This window comes from Pristiophorus japonicus, chromosome 9, assembly GCF_044704955.1.
Source record: "Pristiophorus japonicus isolate sPriJap1 chromosome 9, sPriJap1.hap1, whole genome shotgun sequence".
Classification (NCBI taxonomy): Eukaryota; Metazoa; Chordata; class Chondrichthyes; family Pristiophoridae; genus Pristiophorus; species Pristiophorus japonicus.
The window spans coordinates 101,967,837-101,983,413 of record NC_091985.1 but is presented as its reverse complement, the minus strand read 5'-3'; the positions used below and the strand labels follow the sequence as shown (position 1 = coordinate 101,983,413).

Genomic DNA, 15,577 nt, shown 5'->3' with positions numbered 1-15,577 from the left:
TTGGCGCAGTGCAGAAAGACCTTAACGCCTGTGGGTGGAGCTAAACTTCTGCGCCCAAAAAGTGAGGCCCCGTTCTACACATGCCCCAAGCATTTAGGTTTCCAGGGTAACGTATAATAACCCGCCCCTATCCCCGGCCGAATGGTCCCACTGCTGCCGCCCCTATCCCCTGCCGAAAGGAACTCCCGCTGCTGCCGCCCCTATTCCCAGCCAAATGGATTCCCTGCTGCTGTCCCTATCGCCGCTGAAAGGAACCACCGCTGCTGTCCCTATCCCCTGCCGAAAGGAACCCCTGCTGCCACCCCTATCCCCGGCTTGGCTTCCACCTCCCCCGGGCTTCAGCGCCGAGCTCCTCTGTCCGGCCGAGGGAGCGATCCTGCCGGCCGGCACGCCGACCCTGTGTGCCTCGAGCCCGGTGAGCAGCGGAACTTCAACTTGCAACTTACTGCAATAAATAAAGTTTCTCTCTTTCCCTCCGCACAAACAAACATTTTTAATTAGTTTGGATATAATATAAGTCTTGTTCCCTCCCTCCAAAATCTATAACTCAGATCCGATAAACAAGATGGCACCTGTAACGCCGATTTCTATCTGACTCCAATTTGGTAAAGCAATGTTTTCGAAGATGGTCCCAGCGCCATTTTTGAAAAAAACCTTATTGACAAAATTCGCAAAAACAGGCACAAATGGCGTTATGGATGGGTTTGACCCTGAGTGACGTCATAAAAACCTTAACTAAAAAAATCGTCCGTTACCTGTTAAGGGTGGTATTATATCCTCGGTGAGTTAGCTCAAAAAACACTGATACCTCCAAAAATTTGGAGCTAAATGGTGGTGAATTTTGGGCCCTTGCTTTCATGTACCTGCCCTCAGCACTTTAAGAACTAGATCATCTTTTAGTTGTCTTGTCTCCAATGAAAAGAAGTTCTGAGTGTCTTTCATTATAAACGTTGATCAAATCTGAGCGTCATAACTATCACTGTTCCCTGAAATCCTTTCCAGTACACACAGGTTGAATATCTTTAGAATATAAGGTAGAGTCCAGTATAAGAGAGCATAACCTCAAAGTGTGAGCTAGGCCATTCAGGGGTGATGTCAGAAAGCACTTCTTCACATTAAGGGTAGTAGAAATCTGTAACTTTCACTCCCCCCCGCCGCCTCCATACACAAAAAAAAGTTGTTGAGGCTAGGTCAATAGAACATCTCAAAACTGAGATTGATTTTTTGTTAGGCTTGTTTGAAGTGCTGAATAGCTTATTACTGTTACATTTGTGTTTTTATGATAGTTTAAAGTAACCATCTCCAATTTTTTTTTTTGCACAGATTAGTTTCTACAATGCTGTAGCCTTGCCTTGTTATCGTACACTTTCAGACATCTTCCCAGCGAGCTCTCAACTGCTAAAATCTTGCAGGTAGGTGTTTCCATCATTGCCCATCTTAGTTTGCATCAGTATATTAGATATTGCAATTCACCCCACCCCATATTTGAGATAAGCATATAGAAATAAAAAGCGTAATAATGTTTGGTAAAGCTTGTGTAGATCTACTTAATGGTCCCAGTATCTGTCTAACTTTGTCGGCAATTCCAAAAAGTTTGAAGAAAAAATGTCCGAAATAGCTGAAAAGGCTGGTTAGGTCTAGAATGTTGAAAAAGGCCTTGTTTTGTGATTAAATGCTAGAAACATGGGAAATCATCTCGGGTTTCTTCCTTCACAATTCTGCAAAAGAAAACCATCCAAGAAATTTTAGGAACAAAACTCTTCCAAACTTGCAAATGGCATCATCAGGAAACCTTTACTCTTGATAACGGTGCAGGCCCCAGTGATTATAAAATCAACCTTCATTATAAACATCAACACAAAAGAACTTTATCCTCTCTCAATGTACTCATCCCCAGCCCCCAAAAGGCCATAGGCAATACATCTTAAACTGGGTTCACTAGTGCCTGCACACGCATGACCTTTGTCAGTAAAGGATATCAAATTAAAATCAATATGGCTGCCTGTTTCAAATGTAGTTTTGCTGCAATACTAAACTTCAAGCCCAGTCAATTCATCTCAGATGGAAAGGTGGATTCCAGCAAGAAACAGAGGGAAATTCACGGATATAACCTGATTCAATACCCTTACACAAGCAAAGACCTCAGAGAAATTTGCCAAGGCCATCACCACCATGAGAGTAGATCGAAGGACCGGTGATAGTGGGGGAGTCCTGCTTCTTTCTGGTACTTCAGGGGATTTTACCCTTCCAAGTCTGAAGGAGAAGAAAAAAAATGAAGCAGTTTCTATCTGTCCCAGTTAAGGTAAGATTTTATTGTTAATTTAAAGCAGGCATTACTGCTATATTCACGGTGGTAGTTCCTAAGTACCGCTTTGAAGGGGTGTAACCACTTACTGCAAATTCCCACGGCAGTAGATGACTGGATTCATTTGGGAGAAATGCAGTATTTTTTGCGGAATGTTGTATGCCAACTGTGACGAACAAAGAAAAAGTACCACCGGAATAATTTCAGTTCCTTATAATCAAGCATCAATCCAGATTACTTTTTAACATCATATTCAAATGAGGTTTGTTGCATCTGTCAAAAGGGCTCTCAAATGAAAAAATGTCACACAACAAAAAGAGTGCCTTTACCTACCAATATCTAGGTAAATGTAGTGAGACCCAGAAGCCGAACACAGAATCCTGTCACTGCAATTATTTACTGGAATATAATTACATGAGGTCATGTGATCCTGTCTACAAAGGCAAATATACACTCTCATTATATTGTGGCTCCAGCTATAAACCACTAGATTAATTTATTGAACATGAAACAGCCAAAAAAACAATATAAAGGATATAGTTAAAGTAATGACAAACTTTACTATTTTCTTCCATGTTAAAACTAACAAAAACCTGTACTGACCTTCAACATAAACCTGACCTTTGAAGAACAGTTAGTTATGATTTACATAGGTATAATGTATATAGCCAGCATATAGCCATCACTGGCCTTAGGGCTTAGGGCAACTACGCATCAATGTCTGCCTTTGTTTCCCATATCTCGGGAGCCTCTTATCAACAAAGACAGACATTGATGCGGAGATTCAGCATCGCCTCCAGTGCGCCAGTGCAGCCTTCGGCCGTCTGAGGAAAAGAGCGTTTGAAGACCAGGTTCTCAAATTTACCACCATGGTCTACAGGGCTGTAGTAATACCCGCCCTCCTATATGGATCTGAGGCATGGACGATGTATCCCCTGCAAATCCCCTGGAAGGATAGGCACACCAACATCAGTGTCCTCATCCAGGCTAACATCCCCAGTATTGAAGCACTGACCACACTCGATCAGCTTCGCTGGGCAGGCTACATAGTTCGCATGCCAGATACGAGACTCCCTAAGCAAATGCTTTATGCGGAGCTCCTTCATGGTAAACGAGCCAAAGGTGGGCAGCGGAAGTGTTACAAGGACATCCTCAAAGCCTCCCTGGTAAAGTGCGACATCACCACTGACACCTGGGAGACCCTGGCCGAAGACCGCCCGAGTGGAGAAAGTGCATTCGGGAGGGCGCTGAGCTCTTTGAGTCTCAACGCAAAGAGCGTGAAGAAGTCAAGCGCAGGCAGCGGAAGGAGCGTGCGGCAAACCAGCCCCACCCACCCCTTCCCTCGACGAATGTCTGTCCCACCTGTGACAGGGTCTGTGGCTCTTTTATTGGACAGTTCAGCCACCAGAGAAATCAGTTCAGGAGTGGAAGCAAGTTTTCCTCGATTCCGAGGGACTGCCTATGATGATGATAGGGTAACTCCACCCAAGATTTTGCTCCAAATTCCTTTGAAGATGTCACAAAAAAAGATGCTAAAGAGTGTCTCATTACTAGTTTAGGTGGTCTATTTATAGAATTCAAAATGGTGTTTGCCCACACAGACATTCCTGCCAAGCAAACAGGCACGACAAAAACTAGTAGGATAATTATAACTTTATGTTGCTGTGTCCAGCAAGAAAGAATTCAATAACCCATTATAGATAAAAATGATTCATTTTTGTCATAACATATATTGAACAAATTGAAGTAGATCATTTTTTCAATCTGAGTGTCAAAAAGAACTATGAATGGATGAACAACTGAAATAGATCCCTTTCTTTAACTGGAAATGGCGTCATATATGTGGAAAATGTTCAAATAATTTTTTTCAGGCAGAGGAGAAGCATGAATGAGTCTGATTTTAAAAGGTCACATTCTTCAAATTGTTCTGAAGGCCACATATGGAAACTGGGTTAAAACAGTTACTTGTTACTCAGTCTTGCAAATAGAAAATGAATGTTTGGATATTAGGAGCACTAGAACTTGGTCATAATCCTCATTGTTCTTGTGTTTCTAGGTAAAGCTGGTGTAAAAAATGGGACCAGTGGCATCCCCCCACATCTCCCATGCCCAAGAAAGGACTTTCCCTCCTCTCTAAGCCATGCTCATGCAATTCATTTGAAAGGGAGACACTGCTTGGCATTGCTTGACATTGAGTGGTTGCTCAGACATCCTTGTACGTCCAACATTAATCCTTTATTCTGTGATGAACATAAGAATCCTAATCAACCTGCTCCTACATTGAGGTAATGTCTAAGCATTTAATAATTCACCTACAATGTACAAATGAATAAGTATGTATTATATTTTAATTAAGTGCCCTGTGCTTTCTTTACAGAGAAAATGGAACTAAATATACAGCAGCACCTGTAGTACCAGCATAGAAACTAGTGCCTATTGATGTAATGAGGGAATAACCAGGTGATGGACCAAGTAATCATGAAGAAAAAGTACCACGTGGTGATTCTGGTGGAGTCTCGAGCTGTTGCGTGGCCTTCCTCAATTACCTAGAGATGGAGACCACAGTGAGACAGCTTTCAATCAGAAGACACTACAATATTTGCTCATTGTTGGAGTTACCAGGTTCCCTACACAGGACTTTGGAAAACACCCATGATTGAAGAAGTCCAACATCCAAATATGCACTGCCATCTCCCATATTACTGCTGTCATAATTTATCCTACACTTGGCATCTGCAGTGACAGAGTCAGTGAAGCAGATCATAGTTACAGTAGGAGCATCTCTCATGAATGCCCAGACTGTTATCTATAGATGCTTTGAAATTTATAATTGAAGAAACAGTCATGGCTGATAAGTCTCTTGCGAAAGATTGCAGACATCCACGAAGGAGGGATTCAGAGAACTCATGGATGCTTTCCATTCTCTGCTTTCACAAATGGATGTGTATCATGAGGACATGGCTACCAACAGTAGAGGACATGCCACTTGGCGCTCATTGCTGTCCTGTTCATGCCATAACAAAGATCTGTACAAATGGCAGTATAGATCCTGCCTCAGAAAATATACTGCTTAGAGTGACTGCATCACATGATAGCCCTGGCATAAACACAGGTATATCAGAGCTGGTTGCAAGTCGAACTATCTGCTGTTGTGCTGTGCCATAGCCAGCAAGCATTCTCTGTGGCTCAGAGAATCCTTCCGTCAGTTCTGTATCTCCTATATCTTTTACAGCCACCACGCTGATCTGATCTTCACTACCGCTATTATTACAGTTCTGATGGATTGATTAATTCAGGAAATCATTGTGCACCAAATGGCATGTTTCATTCACAACACTTTGGCTGTGTCTGAGCCTCACCATGTACTGCTCCTCTATGAGGTCAGGCTAGCTGATTTTTTTCCAGCATTTGTGCTCCCTCGGGTAATTTGTTCTGTGAGTGGTGAGTCTTTAACTCAGTCTACACTCTTGGGCTACCTGCTGCTGTTCTGGTCCATATCCAACAAGGACCTCTACACCCATTCTGTGTGGCTTAGATAATCCTTCCGTCAATAGTGGTTCCAAATCTTGTCATTTCATTCTTGCAATACAATCAATGAAGGATAGATTATTCCACATTTGCTTGTGATAGGTCATGAACTAGGTTTTAACAAGCCACCAAAAACAGAAAACGCTGGAAATGCTTAGGTCAGACAGCATCCATGGAGAAAGAAACAGAGTTAACGTTTCAGGTCGGTGACCTTTCGACAGAAACATTGCAGTATTTTGTTTTTGTATTAGTGCTTAACAAGCAAATGTTTTGTTTTCCCTGTTAATGGCAGCATATTTCCTTTTTAGGAATGGGTGGATAACTGTGATAATGATGGAACAAATAGCTGTTAATGCTTCACTGGTTTGCAACCCCTTTCAGTGCTCTGCTTTGAGATTATTGCATGTAATGCCTGGCAGTGTGCGGTGACCTGGCCTGGAAATCGACGCGATCCCGGCCTGCAAGACCATCAGCAGGCCGGGGCCATTGGAGGGAGCAGGGAGCAGCGCATGCTGCTGCAGGAGGGCGACGGCTGATTGCAGTGTGGGCAGGTACAGCAGGAGTGGTGAGGTCCGGGCGAAGGAGCGGCAAGAGTTCGTAGAGGGATGTGATTGGGGCCCAGGAGAGGTGAGAGTTCGGGGCCCAGCAGCGGCGAGAGTTCGGGGCCCAGCAGCGGCGAGGGCCTAGGGGTAGCATGGGCCAGCCCACACTGCGATATGTGTGCGCACTAGGTCCATGCAGCAGAGCTGGTCTCCAGTCATCTTGGTTAACCCTTGCCACTGGACCAAGACCTAGCTCTGTCAAGCCCGTGTGGTGGCTGGTGTGCAACGGTCACCACACGTTAAAAAATCCACGCACAGGCATCTTCCACCCCTTCAACATGTAGTTCGGGATACAGAATATTAGGTCCTTCATTGAAACACCTGTGAACTCATCCCTTTTCGGCATGGAAGCAAGTCATCCTTGTTTCAAGGGACTGCCTATGATGATGCCTGGCATAAAATATACCTTCTGATTTCTATCAAAAGTATTAACATTTCAGGAGAGAAGAATGATATGTATGAAGGCAATCTGTTTTATTAAACAAATTGATAAAGTATTTTCCCTTATAATAGGAAATAACTGGGTTATCCTATAATTCCATTGGGGGTGGAGAAGTGTTAGTCATGATGCTCCGACCATCATGAGTGTGGGGACCAGCTGGTCTCTTCCTGTTAATTTCATATGTTCGTGTGTTAAAATGTTAGATCACATTTTGTTATTAGACACAATCAAAATCACTTAAAGAAATAAAACACTTTTTCTTAATGTTGTCATTCTGATTTTAGGTTGCTGTTTTACATTTCTTGGAATGCATGTTAATATCTAAGGTCTAAAATCCCATCAAGGTCCAAAAATGGAATTTATCTGGAAATATCCTATGCAATTCTTAGCCTTAACAGTTTGCAGTGTGAACCAACTCATACATTACTAGATTAGACCAGTGCTGTCCAGTACATTAGTCACTAGCCACATGGCTAACTAGGGATTCTGAAGTAGATAATTTCTGATTAATAAATTAAAAATGAGTAATAGACACCAATGTTGGACATGTGACTTCAATACTTATATTTGCATGTATTTTAGCCTTTATGTGCATTTGTTGGTAAAAATGGTAAGATAAAAAACAATGGTCCCAAGTTTCGTGCCGTGGCGAAAACGGCGCAGCTCCGAGCTGGGCGCCTGTTTTTCGCGCCGAAAACTGCGCCTAAAAAAAAGTCCGATATTCTCGAGCTCCTTGGAGCTCGATGTCTGCTTGGCGTGGCGCGCTCATCGCAGCAGGGGGCGGAGCCTAACACTTGCGACGATTTTCTAAGTAGCAGGGGGTGGGTACAATTTAAATTAGCCTTCGTGGTGCCGGCAACCCTGCGTGTGCGCGTTGGAGCATGCGCGCACGCGCAGTCTCACACAAACATTGGCACTCGGCCATTTTTTAAAATACTGCAGAAAAAGTGAAGATTTGTTTCTGCAAAGGCTTGTAATTTAATTTTTTTTGATATTTCTGTGTGTGCAGCACTGCTGAATAAATCACCTGCTGAAATCAGTGAGTTCAGCTTTTCACTGCTAAACTTGCAGAACAGGTGCTGCATTGGTGCATGCAAAGTAAGGACTGTGTGTTTGGAGAAATAAGAGTGCCAATTCAACTTTGCAATAATACGTGGTGTTGACAATGCAGCACCCATTCTGAAAATTTAAATATAAAACTGTCGATGTGGCTGCCTCTCCCTGTCCAAATGGCCTCAGTCTCCCTCACAGCTCGAAGGCTGCTGTTGTATCTTTGGCTGTCGGCCAGCCACTGACGCCGCTGATATCCTATGGCCGAATGGCCTCATGTCCGTCCGCTGCTGATTCATTGGCTGCCAGCCAGCCACTGACGCCGCCCCTAAAGCGTGGCCGAATGGCCTCAAGAACCTTAATGAGCTGCGTGTGTCCTGCGTTGATTCTTCGGCTGCCGGCCAGCCACTGACGCCGCTGCTATCTCATGGCCGAATGGCCTCACATCGGTCCGCTGATTCTTCGGCTGCCGGCCAGCCACTGACGCCGCTGATATCTCATGGCCGAATGGCCTCGGGTCCGTCCAGTGCTGCTTCTTCGTGGCCAGCCATGAAGAGAATGAAGGCCTGCCTCAAGCACTGCAGCTCAGCTCGAAGCTTGCTGCCGCTGCCGTCGAGACACTGATACCACACCGCTGCCTGTCTCCAACATGAAAGGCCTGCCTGAAGCACTTTCACACAGGTAGGAACATGGTTTATTTAATCTTTTCTTTGTTTATAAATTTTTATTCAGGTTGGATTTATTTGTATAATATTTGTATAAGTATAACTAAGGATTGATTGTAGAATTTAATGACTTCCCCAACCCCCCCCACCTCGTTCCCTACGCCTGATTTTCTAAAGTGTAGACAAGGTTTTTTCGAGTGTACAAAAATCTTCATTTACTCCATTCTAAGTTAGTTTGGAGTAAGTTTTCACTCACGAAACTTTGAAATCAGGCGTAAGTGGCCGGACACGCCCCCTTTTGAAAAAGAAATTCTGTGTCCAAAGTGAAACTGTTCTACCTGACTAGAACAGGAGCAAACTAAATGTGGAGAATTCCGATTTCTAAGATACTCCGTTCTACACCAGTTGCTCCTAAAAATCAGGAGCAAATCATGGGGAAACTTGGGGCCAGTGTGTGCAAATGTTTCTTGATCATTGCGAGAGCTTTACTTCCTTGGTTACAAAATGGTGGTAGATTTTTTTAAAAGTAAATATACATGTGAAGTACATTTATCATTTTGTGCGAGTGTATGTAAGGCGGTTTCTACTCAAATTAGTGCATGTGGCTAAAAAGATGTTTCTGTAGCCACAGCTGTGGCAGCAATTTCTATTGGGCCACTCTGTCTACAAAGGTGATAAGAACCAAATGATCGGAAATTTGCAAATTTATAACAAGTTCATGAAATTTATCCAACAGCAACTCTATATCCAGTCTTATGTCTTAAATTACTATCCAACTCTTAACTAATTTTTTTAAATATATTTACTTAACACACTTAAAAGTATTATTCAATCAACTTGAAACAGTAGGTCCATCTGGCAGTCCTGTATATCCATTCATGGAGTCTATGCATTATTGCAGCTGTACACATTTCTTTAGAACAAATATTATTTTTAATGTTTTGGTATTTCAGACAATGAATTTCACTTTTTGATTGAGGTTTTAGTTTCCAACTTTATTTAGGATTATATACATCTCAATTGCATAAATTATGGGGAAATTGAGATCTGTTTGATTCAAGTCAGTTCTCAGTACAAAAGGAAGTAACCCATCTGGGAATGGGTGAGCCACCATTACAGCTGCACCATCAATATGTACAATAAACATTTTTAGTTTATATATTTTTTCCACTGGCTGAACTGCAGATGTTTTTCCATTAGATTCAAACATTTCTAGTTGACTTGAAATACTGTCATTATCCTGCTGTAACAGATCAGCTAACAATTTAGAGATTTTAAACAGGCTTGTGCACAGAGCTTGGGTGAAACAGGATGAATTGCAAACATGGAGGGCCCGAAATTCATCGATGTCCCGCCCCCTGCCGCCAAAGTTCCGCAGGAAATAGCCGTTTTCTGGGCGATTCCTCTGTAACCGTCCATCTCCCGTCAAGGATCCGCCCGGCAGAAGATTGGTGGGGAAGGGTTCCGCCCACGTCGCAGTGTCCCGCCCGCCCATTCTGGATGTCAGATAATCCCCATATTGATCACTTTTGCTGCAATCCTGACACCCATCAGAAGGACCGCTCTGGAAAAGCAGGTCTGAGGTGGGCAGCAGTGCACCAGCAATCACAGATCGGATGGGAGGCAGCATTGTGAGCAGGTTGAATCGGGAGGGAGGCAGCAGTATTATCGGCATCAATCGGGAGGGAGGGAGCAGTATTATCGGCATCAATCGGGAGGGAGGGAGCAGTATTATCGGCATCAATCGGGAGGGAGGCAGCAGTATTATCGGCATCAATCGGGAGGGAGGGAGCAGTATTACCGGCATCAATCGGGAGGGAGGCAGCAGTATTATCGGCATCAATCGGGAGGGAGGCAGCAGTATTATCGGCATCAATCGGGAGGGAGGGAGCAGTATTATCGGGAGGGAGGGAGCAGTATTATCGGCATCAATCGGGAGGGAGGCACCTGTATTATCGGCATCAATCGGGAGGGAGGGAGCAGTATTATCGGCATCAATCGGGAGGGAGGCAGCAGTATTATCGGCATCAATCGGGAGGGAGGGAGCAATGTGAGCGGCATCAATTGGGAGGGAGAGAGGGAGTGCATTGGGGCAGCTCTGGCACATCGGCTGGGTGGGAGTGCTGGTGGCCATCACATCACAGCAGCCAGTCGAATTCTGCACTATTTCAGTGGGACTGTTGGAAAGAAGTTAGGTCAATGTTGCATTACTATCTTTCTGATGGTGATGTTAAATTGGATGTGATAAAACTGACTGAAATGTGTGTAAGCTAATGGAGGCTTTTTTGCACCTTGTTGAAAGTCCTTCATTGAGAAGACCAATGGCAAAGGGAAATTATGAGTGACTGAAAAGTATTCCGCATCTCATGATGTACATCCAAGCTGATTCATTAATTGTCTCACACACTGTACTGCAATGTAACTGATAACCATGTCATCTTAGGGGTGGCACTCCTCCATCTTTGGCCTCACACAAAAAGAGGGTTGAAGAGCAAGTCTTAAGGTCTGCACTGCAACTTGGTAAACTAAAGTAATTGGTAGGAAAAACATAAGGACAAAGTATTGTTTAAATGGTGATGGCTTGGGAAGTGTCGATGTACAGAGGGACCTGGGTGTCCTTGTACACCTGTCATTGAAAGCAAACATGCAGGTGCAGCAAGCAGTTAGGAAGGCAAATGGTATGTTGGTCTTCATTGCAAGAGGATTTGAGTACAGGAGCAAGGATGTCTTACTACAGTTATATAGGGCCTTGGTGAGACCACATCTGGAGTATTGTGTGCAGTTTTGGTCTCCTTACCTAAGAAAGGATATACCTGCCATAGAGGGAGTGCAGGGAAGATTCACCAGACTGATTCCTGGGAGGCAGGACTGTTGTATGAGGAGAGATTGGGTCGACTAGGCCTGTATTCACGAGTTTAGAAGAATGAGGGGGGGATCTCATTGAAACGTATAAAATTCTAACGTGGTTGTACAAACTAAATGCGGGGAGGATATTTCCCCTGGCTGGGAAGTCTAGAACAAGGGGTCACAGTCTCAGGATACAAGGTAGGAAATTTAGGACTGAGATGAGGAGAAATTTTTTCACTCAGAGGGTTGTGAACCTGTGTAATTCTCTATCACAGAAGGCTGTGGAGGCCAAGTCACTGAATATATTTAAGAAGGAGATAAATAGATTTCTAGACACAGAAGGTATCAAGGGGTATGGGGAAAAAGTGGGAATATGGTGTTGAGATAGAGGATCAGCCATGATCATATTGAATGGCGGTGCAGGCTCAAAGGGCCTACCACTGCTCCTATTTTCTATATCTATGTCCATCCAAAGACGTCGGTATTGGACTGTTGGAGGCTTGCCACGCCCATCCCGGGTGAGTTCACCGTACCTGTGCTTCACATCTGTCTCTAGCTCCTGCAACTCCTGTTCATTGAACCATGGAGCTCTGGGTCTGGTTCTGGCAGTCTTCATTAATGCTTTCTGGCCACTCATCCTCTATGATGAGAGGAATGGCTGCTGAACAGGCTGGTTATACATTTGTCACACTGGCCCCTCTGCAACTCAGACTGGCCCCTTTCCAATGCCACCTCTGCTCTCTAACCTCCAACTCTCCTCTAACCTCCAAATCTCCTCTCTCTCTCTCCTTCCTCTCTCTCTCCTCTGTATTCTCACCTCTCTCCTCTCTGCATTCTCTCTCTCCTCTCTTCTCTGTATTCTCTGCTCTCTTCTCTGTCTCCTGTCTCTCTCTCCTGTCTCTCCCCTCCCCTCGCGGATGAAATTGAGTGGTGTCCTTTTATGGCCCTGAGCACTTACTCAATTAGTGTGCAAGGGCCACAAAAGGACTACAACAGGCTACACAAAACTGCAACAACAAAAAAACGCCGAAAACTCGCAGAATCATGTGAACGCTCTGTTTTTCCGATATGTCCCCTGACTGACACCATCCCAGAATATTACACCACCATTGGGCAAACTTATTAAGATCCTGAAGCGGTGCAGATCCCACTTCACCAAGGATAGTTCTCATGTCCTGTAACTTTATCCCTCCTCGCTCATACCAGGAATCCCCAAAACCACTTGGGTTAGTGTTCCCTTCACGAGCACCATAGGGAGTAAAGGAATCATGATCCTGCTCTCGCCTTGTCCGCCCGAACGTGCTTCTCCCACTCTCCTCATTACCAGAAGGTTGTGTGTAATGTTGTGGAGTGTGAAGCGTCTGAGGAACCTATTGTGTTCCTAACACAGATGTGACTGCACACAGGAAGGTTACGGTAACAGTGACCTCAGTCTTTATTAAGACACCCCAGAGTGAGGAACAGGTCTTAGGGGCCGGTTTATATACAGTGCTCCCAAGAGATACTGGGATCCCTTGGGACTTCAGGGGATGCACTCCCTGGTGGCGGAACATGGGAGTGCATGCTTTACAGATACACAACATCACTCCCCTCGCACCCACCGCCCCCCAAAATCAAAGTGAAAACTATTTACAAGGTGAGGCGGTCGGAAGCCTTTCTTTCCCTGGTGGACCGTCTCGGTACAAATGTCTTTTCTGGTGTGTTGGCTGTGCCCTCGCTGGGCTGGCGTGTTGTTGGTCCTGCTGGGCTGCTGGTTGAGCCTGGCCTTGCTGGGCATGATGGGTTTGATTTCCTGGTCCGGGGTGGTGTCGTTGATCCTTTGGATGTGTGTTGTGGGCTTGAAAAAGGTGGTGGCTGCTGTGGGTTGTTCAGGGCAGTCTGTGAACCACAGCCTCGTTTGGTCCAGGTGCTTTCTGCAAATTTCTCCATTGTCTAGTTTGACTACAAACACCCTACTCCCTTCTTTAGCTATCACTGTGCCCGCGATCCACTTGGAACCATGTCCATAGTTTAGCACATACACAGGGTCATTCAGTTCAATTTCCTGTGACACAGTGGCGCGACCATCGTATACATTTTGTTGCTGCCGCCTGCTCTCTACCTGATCATGCAGGTTGGGGTGAACCAGCGAGAGTCTGGTTTTAAGTGTCCTTTTCATGAGTAGCTCAGCCGGGGGCACCCCTGTGAGCGAGTGGGGTCTCGTGCGGTAGCTGAGCAGTAGTCGGGACAGGCGGGTTTGGAGTGAGCCTTCTGTGACTCGTTTGAGGCTCTGTTTGATTGTTTGTATTGCCCGCTCTGCCTGCCCATTGGAGGCTGATTTAAACGGGGCCGAGTTGACATGTTTGATCCCATTGCGGGTCATGAATTCTTTAAATTCGGCACTGGTGAAACTTGGCCCGTTGTCACTGACCAGTATGTCAGTCAGGCCGTGGGTGGCAAACATGGCCCTCAGGCTTTCAATGGTGGTGGTGGCGGTGCTTCCCGACATTATTTCACATTCGATCCATTTTGAAAAAGCATCCACCACCACCAGGAACATTTTACCGAGAAACGGGCCCGCATAGTCGACATGGATCCTTGACCATGGTCTGGAGGGCCAGGACCACAAACTTAGTGGTGCCTCTCTGGGCACGTTGCTCAACTGAGCACACACGCTGCATTGCCGTACACAGTACTCTAAGTCAGAGTCGATACCGGGCCACCACACGTGGGATCCATGGCTACGGATAAGCCATTCAATTTTACATTTAGCATTATAGGTGGACATTTCGTCAAAAATGTGTGCACCCCGTGTACTTCAGCATCTGCCTCCTCTCTCTGAGGCTTGAAATTGCTTTGATGCACCATGGACCGATCTTCCTCTACCATGTGGTAGTTAGCAGGTTTTGCAGAGCTTGCAGCTCGTTGGAGGTGCCCCATTGTTCCACAGCTCTTGCAAACATACCCTTTGAAGTGGCATGAATAGGCTGAATGGAAGCCTCCACAACGCCAACAAGGTGTGAATTGCCTTGCATTCATTGTTGTGGATTCTGAGTCATTTGGGTCACCTGATACCTGCTGGCAGTTGCAGACTCGTGGTTTCTGCCCTGTACATTTCTGCTCGCAAACACAGTTCCAGTTAATTTATGAACATTGCCAGCACTTTTGTGCTGAGAGATTTGTTTGGTGTTATCACTGGTGGACATAAACGCCTGTACTATCGCAATGGCCTTATGTAGGATGGTCTCATGGCTAATGCCAGTACAAAAAAGTCTCTGAGCATTTGCTCCAGGTAGTCATCAAACTCACATTGTCCTGCAAGTCGCCTTAGCTCGGCGACATAGCTCGCCACTTCCTGACCTTCAGATCGCTGGCACATATAGAACCGATACCTCGCCATCAGCACGCTCTCCCTCGAGTTAAGATGCTCCCGAACCAATGTACACAGCTCCTCATACGACTTATCTGTGGGTTTCACCGGAGCCAGAAGATTCTTCATGAGGCTGTAGGTCGGTGCCCCGCAGACCGTGAGGAGGACCGCTCTCCTTTTTGCAGCGCTTCCTTCTCTGTCCAGCTCTTTGGCTACAAAGTACTGGTCTAGCCGTTCGACATACGCTTCCCAGTCCTCACCCTCCGAGAACTTCTCCAGGATGCCCACAGTTTGCTGCATTCTTGTGTTGGATTCATATACTCATCGCCAGTTATTGTGTTCCTAACACAGATGAGACTGCACACAGGGAAGTTAAAGTAACAGTGACCTCAGTTTTTATTAAGACACTCCAGAGTGAGGAGCAGGCCTCAGGGGCCGATTTATATACAGTGGTACCAAGGGATGCTGGGATCCCTTGGGACTTCAGGGGATGCACTCCCTGATGGCAGAACATGGGAATGCATGCTTTACAGATACACAACAAAACCGAAGAGGCATCTAACTGCTCCGCCTCCATACCTAACTTTGCCACACAAACTGTGCAAATAGATGTTAACAAATATGATGTGATTGGGATTACGGAGACGTGGCTCCAGGATGATCAGGGCTGGGAACTCAACATCCAGGGGTATTCAACATTCAGGAAGGATAGAATAAAAGGAAAAGGAGGTGGGGTAGCATTGCTGGTTAAAGAGGAGATTAGTGCAATAGTTAGGAAAGACATTAGCT

At 45.3% G+C, this 15,577-nt stretch overlaps 1 protein-coding gene across 5 annotated transcripts in view; it reads left to right on the top strand.

The window, feature by feature from the left end:
- The window catches only part of pde10a (phosphodiesterase 10A), a 662,262-nt gene that overhangs the window by 635,575 nt on the left and 11,110 nt on the right, over nucleotides 1–15,577 (top strand). For all 5 annotated transcript variants that reach the window (XM_070889659.1, XM_070889660.1, XM_070889658.1 and 2 more), the window contains one exon: nucleotides 1,324–1,412. In XM_070889659.1, coding sequence (XP_070745760.1) covers nucleotides 1,324–1,412 — 89 coding nt within the window. The remainder of the gene's footprint in view (nucleotides 1–1,323; nucleotides 1,413–15,577) is intronic.